Genomic DNA, 14,018 nt, shown 5'->3' with positions numbered 1-14,018 from the left:
TCACACATCACCACGTCGTGATTTCATTAATTACTTTACAATAACTAAATCCAAAAATATGAGCCCTAAACTTTTATAAATTCTAATTTTATAATAATTATTCTTTTCATTCCATACACCACACACCATATCTCTTTTATTTTATTTTTTCTCTTTTTACAAAAAGTATGTGATCTATGAATGATGAGAAGAACAAATTAATGAGTTTAGTAGAAATAAAATTAAATAAAATCTAAAATATATAAATTGTACTGTGTGAGATGATTTTTAGCATCTCTCCTAATTTTAATTTTAAGAGGCTTTGTAGTCACTATTCGAACTGTCACTTGGAGAGATCATCCAAATCTCACGGCCATTAAGGCGTATTAAAAGAAGAGCAGTGCTACTCTACTGCTTAGAGTAGCCCGTTGCAACTTACCGCTAGGCCAAAATCACTTTTTTATTTTTTTTCAATTTTTTTATTCATATTTTTTATCATTTAAATTTTTTTTAAAAAAATATAAAAAAAACATCAATACACTAATAGTCACTTCCTCAACTATTAAATAAATAAATAAAAATTAAAATAAAATAAAATACCTAAGGTGTCAAAATGAGTGGCCAAATTGAGTGGGTAAAATAGCATTTTTCTTAAAAGAATGTGCCAACTTTTTCCACCATTAATATTTAGAAAGTTAGCAATCAGTTTATTAGTCCCATCTCGATCAAAGTTAACTAGCCAATCCTATTAAGATATTGCTATTTTATTTTAGGATAATGTTAGGCAACACCAAATGTGCTTCTCAAATATAAACACTAATGTAAATGATTTTTTTAAAGTATTTTTTAAACATCCTTAATCATTAAGAAAAAATACAAATTCACTAATAATCATTTTCTTAATCACATCTCAAGAGCATACTTAGATTGAGATAAAACTACACCTGGGAGTTGCGGGTGACTTGAATGCCTAAAAAATAGTGTATGAGAACCAGATCTTTCATAGCAAACTGTTGACTAAGAGTAGTAGTGAAGGCATTAAGATGTGAGGGGTTTGAGCCAATAAGAAGAATACCATCTACATGTAAGAGTAAAAAAATAGTGCCTAGAGATGAGTGATATATGAAAAGTGAAGGGTTAGTAGAGCTATATTGGAACAGTTCTACTATGTACAGTCGATCCATACAAACAGTGTGTAAACGGCTGGCCACGTCAGCTGATATTTATTATATAAAAAAAAATCATTTACAAAGAGCACCAGAACAAACTCTTCTCTGCCATGAGCACAATCTTGACGGCAATGCATCATCACCCACTAATGGAAATCTCAGAGAGCCCCGACCATCTCTTGCTTCTCAAGCTAAGTCAAAGAGAAGAGGACCTTTTTGGCCAGTGCATCGCTCTCAAACAAACTAGATTGGACTCGATAAAAAGAGAGCTTTTTCAACTGAGCTGTTTCTTCTTCATCTTTCATGGGTTTTTCTCTACCATTTTGTTTACCTCTTCGGTTAACTCCCAAGAGGAGCATAAACAGACTTACAAGAAATGGTGGATACCTGGTCTATTATCTGTCTCTACCTCGCTTGTTCTTGTGTTCTTCGTCCAGGTGAAACTTTGCAGGTATTGGAAGGTGTCAAGGCAGTTGCAATGGGAGAGAAACGATGGGCGATCACTCACGAGGTTCATTCAGGAACTAAGGATGAAAGGAGCTAGCTTTGATTTGTCGAAGGAGCCACAGAGTGGGAAGAGGATGAAAAGCTCAGGCGTGGAGATAAAATGGAAGTCGATTAATTGGTGTTGGCTTCATGGGAAGAAGAAGAAGCTGAAGACGAAGGGAGGTTTTGCTTCTGTGGGGAAACTCACGGTGGAATCGTCTTTGGCTCAGTGTGGGTCTAAGGAGGGAAGCTTCAAGAGTAGGGACGTGCCGTTGAGGGAAGGGAGGGGGAGGGATGGAGGAACAAACTCTGCGCTTCGGTTTGTGGAGTGTTCGAGAGAAGAAACACAGAGAGGGAAATTGAGGAGGGAGATGCCACAAACGGTGTGGTTTTGGTTAAACGAAATGGTGCATTTTCAATTTTCCACATCATCACCGTTTACACATCGATTGAATGGGTCGACTGTATCCAGCGTTTTTTATATTGGAAACCATAGGCAATAAGGAAAGTACTAAACTTATCAAACCAGACGCGAGGAATCTGTTTTAAGCCATATAAGGCCTTGTTTAACTTGCAAACATAAGAAGAAGAAGTGGGATGGATAAAACCTGGAGATTGGCAAATAAACATGTCCTCCTGGAGATCACCATGGAGGAAGGCATTCTTGACATCGAGTTGGCAAATATCCCAATGGTGAACAAGGGCAATACTGAGAATGATCCGGATGGTACCGAGCTTGATTACAGGAGAGAACGTCTCTGTATAATTGAACCATCAATTTGGTGGAAGCCCTTGACAACAAGGTGAGCTTTCAACCGATTGACAGTACCGTCGGCATTGATTTTGGTCTTGAAGACCCACTTGCAACCAATAATATCCATGTGAGGGGAACGAGGCACGAGTGTCCAAGTGTTGTTGTCTTGGAGAGCTTGGATCTCATCTTGCAATGCTTTGGTCCAACCAGCATGGTTAAGGGCGGAGCTTATTGTCTTTGGTTCCTTGGGAAGGTCAACAACAATGTGATAGTGGGCATGCTTCAGGTTGGGTTTGAGGATCCCAGCCTGAGAGTGGGTTACCATGTTGTGGCAAGGAGGATCCGAAACAAGTGGATCAATGGGTGTGAAGGGGGCTCGACAAAGGGGGGAAGGTCATCATGTTGGGCACTAGGAGGCTCAACTCGGGGGTGAAGCCGGAGGAGACAACTCTACAGGAGTCAAAGATGGTATAGGGGTGGCGCCAATCACGGGTGGCATGGGGTCAGTTGGTGGAAGAGGTAGCTCAATCGAAGAGACAGTAGAGACACTTGTTGGGTTAGAAAGTGTAGAGCTTGGTGAATGCCAATCCAGAAATGTTGATAAACTTTGGTCAGAAGCGGGAGGGAGGTGGAGATTCCCAGGCTGTTTGTAAAGGAAGGTGGATTCATAAAAACAACATGGTAGGAGATGAAGGTTCGACGAGAGGTGGGGTGGTAGCATTTATACTCTTGGTGTTTGTCACTATAGCCCATAAAAATACATGGGAGGGTTTTTGGATCACATTTGTTGTGCTTATTGTCCCAAGTATATGGGTAGCATTTAGACTCCAAATACCCGAAGAGATGTGTAGTCAGGATAATGACCATGAATAAGGGAAAATGGTGAGTTAAGATCTAATGTAGTGGAAGGAAGACGATTTATTAAGAAAACACTAGTTAAAAAAAACTTCAACCCAAAACAGAAGTTGCAAATTGATCGATGTCATCGTTCTACCGAGCCATTCTATTCAAGGGTATGAGGACATGATTATTGATGGAGAATACCTTGTTGTTGCAGGTGAAGATTAAGTTGTGTGTTGGTGAACTCACCACCACCATCGGTTGGAAAGATTTTGATATTTTTGTTGAATTGACGTTCAAGAAAATTTTCAAATAAAATAAAGACATTAAAAAATCAGATTTTTTTTTTCGTAAAGGAATAAACCACATATATTTAGAAAAAGCATCAACAGGACATGCATAATATTGAAATTTTCCAACAGATGAAACTAGGTTGGCTCCCCATAAATCGCAATAAACTTTATCAAATACATTTAAACCAATCGTAGAAGAGGGTAAAAATGGAAGTTTGCTCATTTTTTCTAACTGACAACTCTCACAAAGAGAGTTTTTTTTTTTTTTACTATAGAAATAAAGCCTTGAGAATGAAGAACACTAAGTGTAGATGCTTGGGGATGTCTCAACAGTTGATGCCACACTTCTTAAAAAACAGTTCGAAATCAAGTGCAGAAGTGTGCTTCAAGTGGTAGGGACAATACATATAACTTACCCTTTGGTCGCCTATTCAACAATGTGCGATTATTCGCCCTTTCCTTACTAGAGAAACCAACACTGTAAAATGCACAATTGTAAGCATAATAAGTTGTTAATTGGCTAATTGATAAAAAAAAAAAAAAAAAAAAAAAATTGGCAAATCAAGATCAGGAAAAATATCTTTTAATTTAGAGCATCCTCATCTGGTTCCCAATAAAATTCCCTAAATTTCAACTAAAATACACCATTCCTTAAATTTTATCTTAAATTTTACCTATCTTTAAAACACCTCCTACATCTCATTCTCTATATTTTCCCTATTCTATTAAAATAACTTTTTCCTATTCTTTCTTTATTACTTCTTTTTTCTCACTTCCATTTATATTCTTAACTACTAACTCTTGTCTTTTTCCCCTTGTTTTCAAAAATACATTCTACTATATTTTGTAAACACTTTATAAGATTTTAATTCGGATACAATAATACTTTTAAAATTAATATAGTATTACGAATAATAATTTTTTCTTAAATATATGCGATTTCCAACGTGATGATATTTTTTAATATAGTTTTGTCTGCATATATAACGGTGATATTTTATTTGTATTGTGTAACAGTAACAATATTTGTCCTTCATCCAACGTTTAATTATTTTTAGCCTTTCGCCAATGGTAGCATTTGTTGTACTCTCTCTAACGCTAACATTTTGTTGGTCCTTTCCCCAATGGTAACCTTTGTTAGTCATTTTCAAAACAACAATATTTTTTATCTTCTCTCCAGCGATAACTAAAGTAAGGCATGAATTTAATATTCATGTTAAATTGCATGAATTTAAGTAAGGAATAACTAAGGTAAGTCATATCCATTCGCATTGGCTGCCGCAAACGTCCTTTTCCCTTATAATTTGGCAGAAAGTTTAGGGTTTTCACCCTAAGCCATCAATTGCAATTCACAGCACAGAACAATCTAGGATTTTTATCCCTAAATTGCAATTCACAAATCAGTGAAAAATAGCCCCAAATCTAAGCATAAAAAATGATTATCACAACAATGGAGGAAATACAGTGCAACAAAAATATGAGAAAAGCATTTATTCGAATGAGATGTGAAAACCTGAAGGAAATCTAGAGTTTTTTGTCAAAATGTTGGATCTGAAAATCCAGCAATGGAGGAACCTTATTCTCAGTGAAATGAGATAGGGAAGCTCAATGCAAACAGCCATAGAGGATCCCAAATGGATGAAATTTCAAAACCACATAAGGCTAAATTGTCATTGTGTGCGAATGAGAATGGGGGAACCCAGCAATGGAGGAAAGCGAGAGGGTAGAGGAATACTTACAATGATGAACCGATGGAGAGGCTGACATCGATGGTGGTTGCGGTGCAAGGAAGGGGCAAAAACGACGAAGGCACCCAACAGTAGAAGAGAGGTTGACGCAAGAGCAACGAATAGCAGCCAACAGAAAGAACAATTCGGGATGTACAGTGGATCCCCATATTTGGGGATCCACTGTAGCATCCGAATTCTACCACCCTATTTTAGGGATTAGGATGGAGGAGAGTTTGGGGTGAAAACCCTAAACTTTCCTCCAAATTATAAGGGAAAAGGACATTTAGGGCACTGATTGTTAATGTTCTTAGTCATAAAGTCTCCATTACGACTACTCATCCCTCTAGAGTAATAGCAACACCATCAACTGCCATCGTTCTCACCCTTCCTCACAAAAACAAGCCACTCATCAACAAACTTCAACATTGATATGGACTTTTTAATCCAACAAGCGGAAGCACTTTCCTAGTAGGATCTAAATTTGGAGCCAGCTCATGACTATGCAAAGGTAACCACAGAACTTGCACTAGTGGGAAGAATAGTAGCAACACGTCCATTAAACAAAATATCACTGCATGCAAGCTTCAAGGCAGCTTGGAACTTCATCAAAAAATTTCACATTGAAGACTTAGAGGTCAACCTCTTCCTTTTCACTTTTTAAACTCCCCAAGACAAGTAGAGGATACTCAACCAAGCTTCTTGGAACTTCAAAGGCCCTCTTCTCATACTAAAATCATGGCCACCAGGTTCCACTTGGCAGGAGATAAGTCTAAATTCTTCTATATTTCTTGTGCAAATTCATGGTCTTACTTTAGATCACATGACAGTGGAAAACGCTAACAAAATAGGTAATGTTATTGGGAAATTAGTGGAGGTGGATGTAGACCCACAATTTGGGATAGCCTGTAAAACATTTATAAGAATGAAGGTTGAAATAGACATAACCAAGCCTCTCAAGCAAGTCTTATGTCTCCCTAGAGATTATAGCATAGACACTTGGGTATCATTCAAATATGAAAGGCTATCGGATTTTTGTTATACTTGTGGGAGGCTGGGACACTAATAGATTTTTTGTAGATTTCTAAAAACCTTCCCCTTAGAGTTACCCTTTGGTTCTTGGCTCAGAGCTTATACGTACCATGCAGGATCAAACCCACCACCACAGCAAAATCAAGCACCTTTTCAAGCAACAATGCAACTTGACAAAAGCAAGGAAGGAAATTAAAATCGATAAATACACAATGAATTTGCTTGAATGAACGAAAGGGAAACACAAGCAGCAACAAACACAAGAAGCCGAAAAACTGATGGGAGTAAAAAAAGGAAAAGGAAAAATAGATGAATTCCCTGAAGCTTCATCACAAGGAACAACCCGATTAGAAGCACCCCCAGATTTATTGGTGAGCTCACATGCAGTGGAATCACTCCAAGCCTTCTATCGGACACAAGCAGTAGAAACATTTTCGGTCAAAACCCTTGGAATGCGACTTACATTTTGGACCAAGCTCAAACTACCACTTCACTGAATCAACAAAAGGCAGTGAGAGTTTCTTCTCAAAAAGAGGTTGGTTTGGATTCAGAGATGAGGTGAGATGATTTTATATGAAATATAAAATTTGAAAAAAATATTGTTAAAATATTATTTTTTAATATTATTATTGTTTTAAAATTTGAAAAAGTTGAATTGAGATTTGAAAAAAATGAATTGTTTATTATATTTTGTGTGAAAAGTTAAAAAAAAAGTTGTAATAATAAGATGAGATGAAACACTTTCAAAATTCAAATGAGGCTTTTTCTCCAGCAATGATTTCAACCAAAAAGCAAAAGCGGTGGAACAAATCCAAGCCGACCATCTTCTGTCATTCTTTGCGCCGATGCACAACGGATGGCTCCAAAAGAACATTGAACCAACAAGCAAACCTCTTCACGAAGGAATGACCCATTCACGGTAGAGCACTCCCTACACTCGTGCCAAGCCCAACTGCTTCGGCTTCCTCAAATGAAGTATTGTTCAAAGAAATAAATTCATCTACTATTGACAATATGTCTTTATCAACAATCGCTAGGTCTCTCAATATGGAAATACAGTTAATCCCACTGAACCCTCTCCCATCCAATACAGTGAAAGGAACTTCTGAAGTAATGGAGGACCTACAGGCTAGGGAAGGAGAGAAGATAAATCAGCTTTAATTATGTCAGGGACAAGTGAGTCATGGGTCGTGGGTTCATTCATCTGCAAAACTTATCAATCAAGAGTTCAATCTCTACATTGTTAATACATTTTCATCAAGAAAAGAGACAAAACCATATTTTTCTAAAAGAGGAAATTTCTCTTTAAAAGCCATGACAGAGGCGGTAAAAATGAGAGATATTTTTTCTACAATTGGGAGCCACAAACCGACAGTCAACCTACATGCTTCTCAGATGAGGACGTCTAAATAAGCAAAGAAAGTCAAAGCTCCAAGCGAATAGCAGCAGCTAAGTCAAGACCAAAAAGCAAATCAAGATCTGAATATTCAATGAAAGCCCATCTCCCCACTCTCAACCTTTACTCAGAATCGCTCATCAATTAAAGTACAACCACATATAGCCCAGAAAAAACAACCCTGCAAAATTGAACAAGGGACACCCTCTATTAATTTTGAAGACGACCAGCAAGTAAAGAAAAAACAAAAAAGCCCAAAGACAGAGGGAAAACAAGAGAACCTAGTATGCTCTTCAGATGATGCAGATTTGACTTGCATGTTGCTGAAATTGAAATTTGAACCAATTAGGAAAATTAAGAAGAAAAGAGAAGCATCAACGTCCATTCCATATTTCATATCAGTTTTACAAGACTCCAAGAAATAAAAAAATAAAAAAAAAAAGACTGAAGAGGCAAGCTCCAACATGCCTCCCCAATCCCAATGAAGACACTGATTTGGAATTGTAGGGGTTTGGCCCACCCCAAGGCAATCAGATCATTAAGGGCCAATATTAGGAATTATAATCCGGATATAATCTTTTTGTCGAAAACCATGGTGTAGTCTAGTCGCATCTTATCTATTGTAAATAGCTTGGGTTTCCATAATTTTGTGAATTACCCGACCTCAAGCAACAAAAGAGGCCTCCTACTTGTATGGCGATTAGGTGTAGTTATTGAACCGGTCAATATTAATATGAATGCAATATCTATTTTAGTCTACTATGATCTTCATTATAATCCATAGCTTATCACTTTTGTTTATGCACCAGCACAATAGGAATTCAAAGAAATTTTTTGGAAACACATGGAATCTATACCTCTAGATCTTTTCCAGGTCCATGTGTTGTATTGGTGGTTTTAATGAATTACTCAATCAATCAGAAAAAAGCAGGGGACACCAGTGGCGACATCTTCAAAGGGAAGGTTAAAAAATTTAATGGATTGCCATGGATGAATTGATATTGGATATTCGGGCCCATCTTTCACTTGGAGTAATAATAGACATGGGGGAGCAAACATTAGAGAGAGGTTAGATCGGGGGATTGTCAATCAATAATGGAGAATACTCTGTCTAAATGCTTTCTTGCAAAATTTGATTTCTACAGCATCAGATCATAGTCCACTTCTACTGAGCACAACTGCACATCAGAGTAGGCCGCACTCATTTAAATTAGAATAATTTTGGATACACGAATTCCTTAGTCGGATAATTATTCAAGAACCGTGAAACAAGTAATTCAGAGGAACTCCAGCCTACTTTTTGTGCAAAAAAATTAAGGCAACCGAAGCAACATTAAAAATTTGGAATAAAGTTCACTTCGATAAAATTCAGCATCACATTCACAAAATTGAAAGAGATCTTCTTGAAGTGCAATGATTAACTCCAACTCCACAAAATCAATGAGAGAACAACAACTCCAATTTGATCTTCAAAAGCAGTTGAAGAATGAAGAAACTCTGTGGAGGCAAAAATCCCGAATTTCTTGGCTGACAACAACAGATCTCAACACCAAATTCTATCATCTCTCAACAACAATTCAAAGACGAAGGAATGCAATCTACTCCATCTAACTTGGCCCAAGTATTTGGTCATTGGACCAATCTTTAATTGAAACTTCTTTTCTAGACTATTTCCGGAACATTTATGCTTCTTCAAACCCAATAAATTGGGGACATCTAGAAAACCTTTTTGAACAGTAGACATCAGACATAGAAAATGATTTCCTTAGTGTAATACCAAATGAAGCAGAAATATTCAAAGCACTAAAACAAATCTCTTGCCAAAAAGCCCCTAGACTAGATGGAATGACAGCACTATTCTATAGACACTATTGGGATATTATCAAAAGTGAAGTAATCAAAACAGTGCAAAAGTTTTTTAGAATGGTAAACTGCTGAAACAAATCAACCACACAAATATTGCACTCATCCCAAAAATCCCAAATCCAAATCAACCCTAACACTATAGGTCCATTAGTTTGACCAATGTCAGCTATAAAATCATTACTAAAATTCTGGTTGTCCGCCTTAAATCTAATCTCCCCAGTATCATTTCTCCTTTACAGACGGTGTTTGTGCTAGGTTGAAACATAAAAGAAAATACGCTAATATCTCTTGAGCTATTTCACCACTGGAAGAAAAAGATAGGGAAACAAGGTTTAATGGCAATCAAATTTGATATGGAAAAAGCATTTGATTATGTAGAATGAGATTTTTTGTTTAAAGTGATGGAAGTACTTGGGTATAGTGCAAACTGGATTAATCTCATAAAGGAATGCATAACTACATCATCTTTCTCTATCATTATAAATGGAAGCCCCAAGGGTTTTTTTCATGCTCAGAGAGGACTCAGACAAGGGGATCCAATCTCACCTTTCTTAGTCACGCTATGCACAAAGGTATTATCTAGATTGATATCCAAATCATAGGAGCAAGGAAATTTCAAGGGAATCCGAATAAGCAGTAGTTGTCCACCAATCACTCACTTATTATTTGCAAATGACCTCATTGTCTTCGGGAAAGCAAATGAGCGAAGTGCCAAAGCGTTATCTGCAAATATTGAGAAATACATGGCATGGTCAAGACAACGAATAAGCCTTAACAAATCTTCTATCTTCATTACAAGAAATGCGAGTTCAGTGACAAAATCAATGATCAATCAAATTCTGCCATACATACCATCGTTGGCAAGAATGAAATACTTAGGGCTTCCAACCTCATGGAAAAAGAGTGTTTCAAAAAACTCATGGAAAAAATCAATAGCAAATTAGAAAGTTGGAAATCCAAAGTGTTATCTCAAGCAGGATGTACAATGTTAATCAGGTCAGTTGCCCGTTCAATTCCAACCTATCAAATCTAGTCTTTCCTACTGCCAACGTCAGTGTACAAGACTATGAATAGGAGCTTTAAAAATTTCTAGTGGGGTTTCAAAAAAGGGAGAAATCATAACCTGACAACAAAATCATGAAAATCAATATGTCAACCAAAATATCTAGGTGGATTGGGTCTCAAACTAATGGAAACTGAGTCAGAGAAATAATGGGCTATGGTACAAGCTTTTAACAAAAAAATACCTCAACTCAACCACGTTCAAAAATGTAGATTCAAAAAGTTTGGACTCATGGGTATGGAAGGGACTCCTAAAGACAAGGGATTTATTAACAAAAGGCTCATGCTTCCAAATTTTTGATGGCCTATCAGTAAATGTATGGACAGAAGCATGGATACCAGACATGGAAGACTTCAAGCCAAAGCCTATCCAAAATATGGAAGAGATATATCCTTAGTTGAGAGTTTTGAACATCATCAGCAACCACCCACGTGCATGGAATATTGAGAAGATGAGTACACTTTTTGAACAGGAAAGCATAGAATGTATTAAAAAAAATTCCTCTTGTCCAGAACAACCAAAGAAGTGACACATTGATACGACTCTTGAATAGCATACCACCTGGCGGCAAGATTTATAGGCTCCACCTTGCTTCAAGATTTTATAGAGCCCAGCTTCAAAAATCTATGGAGATTGAAAATACATGACCATCGCATGCTCTAACTTTGGAAAACTGTATGGGACATTCTTCTGACCAGGGAAAAGCTAAGCAGAATTATTGCAAATTTACTTCAAGAATTTCGTCCAATGTGCAACCAAGCAAAAGAAACATTGCTCCACCTCTTTGTGGAATGTCCTGTGCTTTGAATATTATGGAGATATAGCTGATGGCCCCTAAATTTGTCATCACTTCCAATTACATCCATGCAAGATTGGATAAATCTGATAATAAATCCAGCTCCTAAACTTGGTTTAACAGAATTTGGAAAACATCCTTTCAGATCTTTGCAGTAATCACTATGGACTTCATTTGGAGGAAAAGAAATGATATTATCCACAATCATACATCCTCAACTCTTGAATAGGATTCTCTCTAGCTAGACACCATATATCAAGCTTATAAACATGCATGGGAACAAAAGGCAAAGAAGAAACTCAAGGAAAGCTGGATAAAGCCTCCAACAAACCACTTCAGCTATTCATTTGGTGTAGCAATTAGGGAATCTTTCTCAACCACTTCTACCATCTGTCAAGACTCAGAAGGAAGAATTCTGGAGGTTTGGACCTCTAAGATCCAAAGCATCAACCCCACATTTGCGGAAGCCTCAACAAATGGAAAATTATTTGAAAAAAAGACCATCAATTCTGGAAGGAGATGCCCAAACAATAATTGATGCTATAACAAATGAAGTGCTTTCACCACAGTGGCAAGTACTACCGATCTTAGAAGACATCGACAAAAATCTTCATCCCTGGGTAAACTAGAGAATAAAAAAAAATACGCCAATCATAGAATCAGTGTGTGCACTCAGTGGTGCAATTGGCAGCGACTGAAATGATTTTTGGTTGAATACACCTCATTAGTATTCCTAATTGTATTATTCATAAAGATAGCGGCAAGGACCCACCTTAAACTTATTGTAATTCATCTATATATATATATATATATATAACGCATGCTTGTTGAGAAGTAAAAAAAAAAAGTCTTCCTTACAAATAAAGGTGTAAAAAAAAGTCTACACTACAAATAAAGGTGTCACCAATCTTGTTCATAAAAATGCATGTGCGTTGGAGTAAGAAAGATGAAAATGTTTCAATTGCAAAGGAAAGGAAATGAATGTCTCATGCCTTATGCTTCAAGTGATGCTTTAAATGAGTTTTAAAATGTCCATATGAACCGATGCTTTAAATGAGGTGAAGAAAGTATTTTAAAATGTCCCTATGAACTCATGCTTTAAATGAAGCGAAGAAAGTGTTTTAAAATGTCCCTATGAACTGATGCTTTATGAATGTCATGAAAAATGATGTTTAAGCTCATGCTTTTAAATGATGTTCTTCCATGAATGAACTGTTAAATGAAAAGGACTGAAAAGAAAGAATTGAAAGGATTGAATGAATGAATGTTGTATTCTATGAAAATATGTAATGGCCATATGAATGAAAAGGGTACCAAAGGAATGGGTAGATTACAATGCCGGGTAAGTAGTACTGGTAGTGCACCCAGTGCTGCCCCCTGACTGAAAGGGATTCCCAACTTGTGGCCACGGGTAGAATCCAGGTCCAAAGGAAGACCGCTAACCCTAACACATGGGGCGTAATAGTGTGTACCGGCCAAAGAAAGTAAAACATGAAAGTATAACTATTTCTTAAAATGTTTATATATGAAAGCATAGTTATTTCTTAGTATATTTATGCATGAAAGTATGGCTTATTCCTTAAACTATTTATGCATGAAAGCATTGTCACGATTAGCAAATGTTTATGTATGCATGTTTTCAAAAGAAAAGATTACGTGGTTAATATGTTAACAGCATGGTGTACTGCTTACTGAGTATTCGACTCACTTTTGTGTTAATGTTTTAAACATCCAGGTAATGAAGAAAAGGCTGGAGAGCAAGGCATTATTGTAGAGAGAGAGGTAGACGCTTAGTGTATTCCTTGTTGGTTTGACTTTACATGGATGATGGGTTATGTTTATGGGTGTCGCTTTTATGTTGGGACGGAGTCTCTTTCTAACTAGAACAGTTTTGTTTTTATGAACATATGATGGACTCTGTGAGTCCTTTATGGATAAATGTTGAATAGAATGTTTATTAGGTGTTCTCCTTATTATATTAAAAATTTAGAGTATACGTGTGTCATGTTCATGCCGATCGCATGTTATTAAAAAGAAACCAAAAAAAAAAAAGAAAGAAAGAAAGAGAAGAAATGAATGAAAAGAAAGGACAGGTATGTACGTTGCGATCCTGCCCTTCTCGGGGCGGGGTTGTGACAAATCTTGGTATTAGAGCCAGGTTATAAGGTCCTGTAGACTTTAGGGATGAACTAAGCTGAAGTCCTCTCTCTAAAGTATGCCAAGCTCCGCAGCAAGTTTAAAGGTATTTTCTTATTGAGTATCATGAATTATATTTGAATGATTGCAAGTCATGCATATTTGTTTCATATGAGTCCATTGCTATTGTTACTGTTATACGTGTTTTAGTATGGCACCGATAGACAATACGAAGAAAGACAGATGTTGGAGGGCAGCCCCCATTCCCATAGCGTAGAGAACCAACAGGAGGTTTCTAGAGATATGAGGGACCTCACCAGTGCAGTTGCATGCTTGATAGTGATAGTTATTGGCGAACAAACTGAGACGTATAGGCGAACCCAACATTCAACAGCCTTCGAACTATTCGGTAGACAGCACCCTCTGGTGTTTGATGGCAAGTGTAGCGAAGCAGATGCTGACAACTGGATCGAGCAGCTAG

The 14,018-nt window shown here is 37.0% G+C and overlaps 2 protein-coding genes across 2 annotated transcripts; one reads left to right on the top strand and one right to left on the bottom strand.

The window, feature by feature from the left end:
• Positions 1–1,279: 1,279 nt before the first annotated feature.
• Positions 1,280–2,137, top strand: LOC108993599. Its single transcript, XM_018968585.2, has one exon. The coding sequence runs from the start codon at positions 1,280–1,282 to the stop codon at positions 2,135–2,137; it is 858 nt and encodes a 285-aa protein (XP_018824130.2).
• Positions 2,138–2,374: 237 nt separating this feature from the next.
• LOC108993598 (uncharacterized mitochondrial protein AtMg00820-like) lies at positions 2,375–2,713 on the bottom strand. Its single transcript, XM_018968584.1, has one exon. The coding sequence runs from the start codon at positions 2,711–2,713 to the stop codon at positions 2,375–2,377; it is 339 nt and encodes a 112-aa protein (XP_018824129.1).
• Between the last annotated feature and the right edge of the window lie 11,305 nt (positions 2,714–14,018).

The sequence above is a fragment of the Juglans regia genome, chromosome 11, assembly GCF_001411555.2.
Source record: "Juglans regia cultivar Chandler chromosome 11, Walnut 2.0, whole genome shotgun sequence".
Lineage (NCBI taxonomy): Eukaryota > Viridiplantae > Streptophyta > Magnoliopsida > Fagales > Juglandaceae > Juglans > Juglans regia.
The sequence above is the reverse complement of the archived record's forward strand: the minus strand, read 5'-3'. Positions and strand labels throughout refer to the sequence as shown.

Bases quoted from the DNA above. Each gene is read 5' to 3' on its own strand.
- LOC108993599 (XM_018968585.2), top strand. From the start codon at position 1,280: ATGCATCATCACCCACTAATGGAAATCTCAGAGAGCCCCGACCATCTC.
- LOC108993598 (XM_018968584.1), bottom strand. From the start codon at position 2,713: ATGGTAACCCACTCTCAGGCTGGGATCCTCAAACCCAACCTGAAGCAT.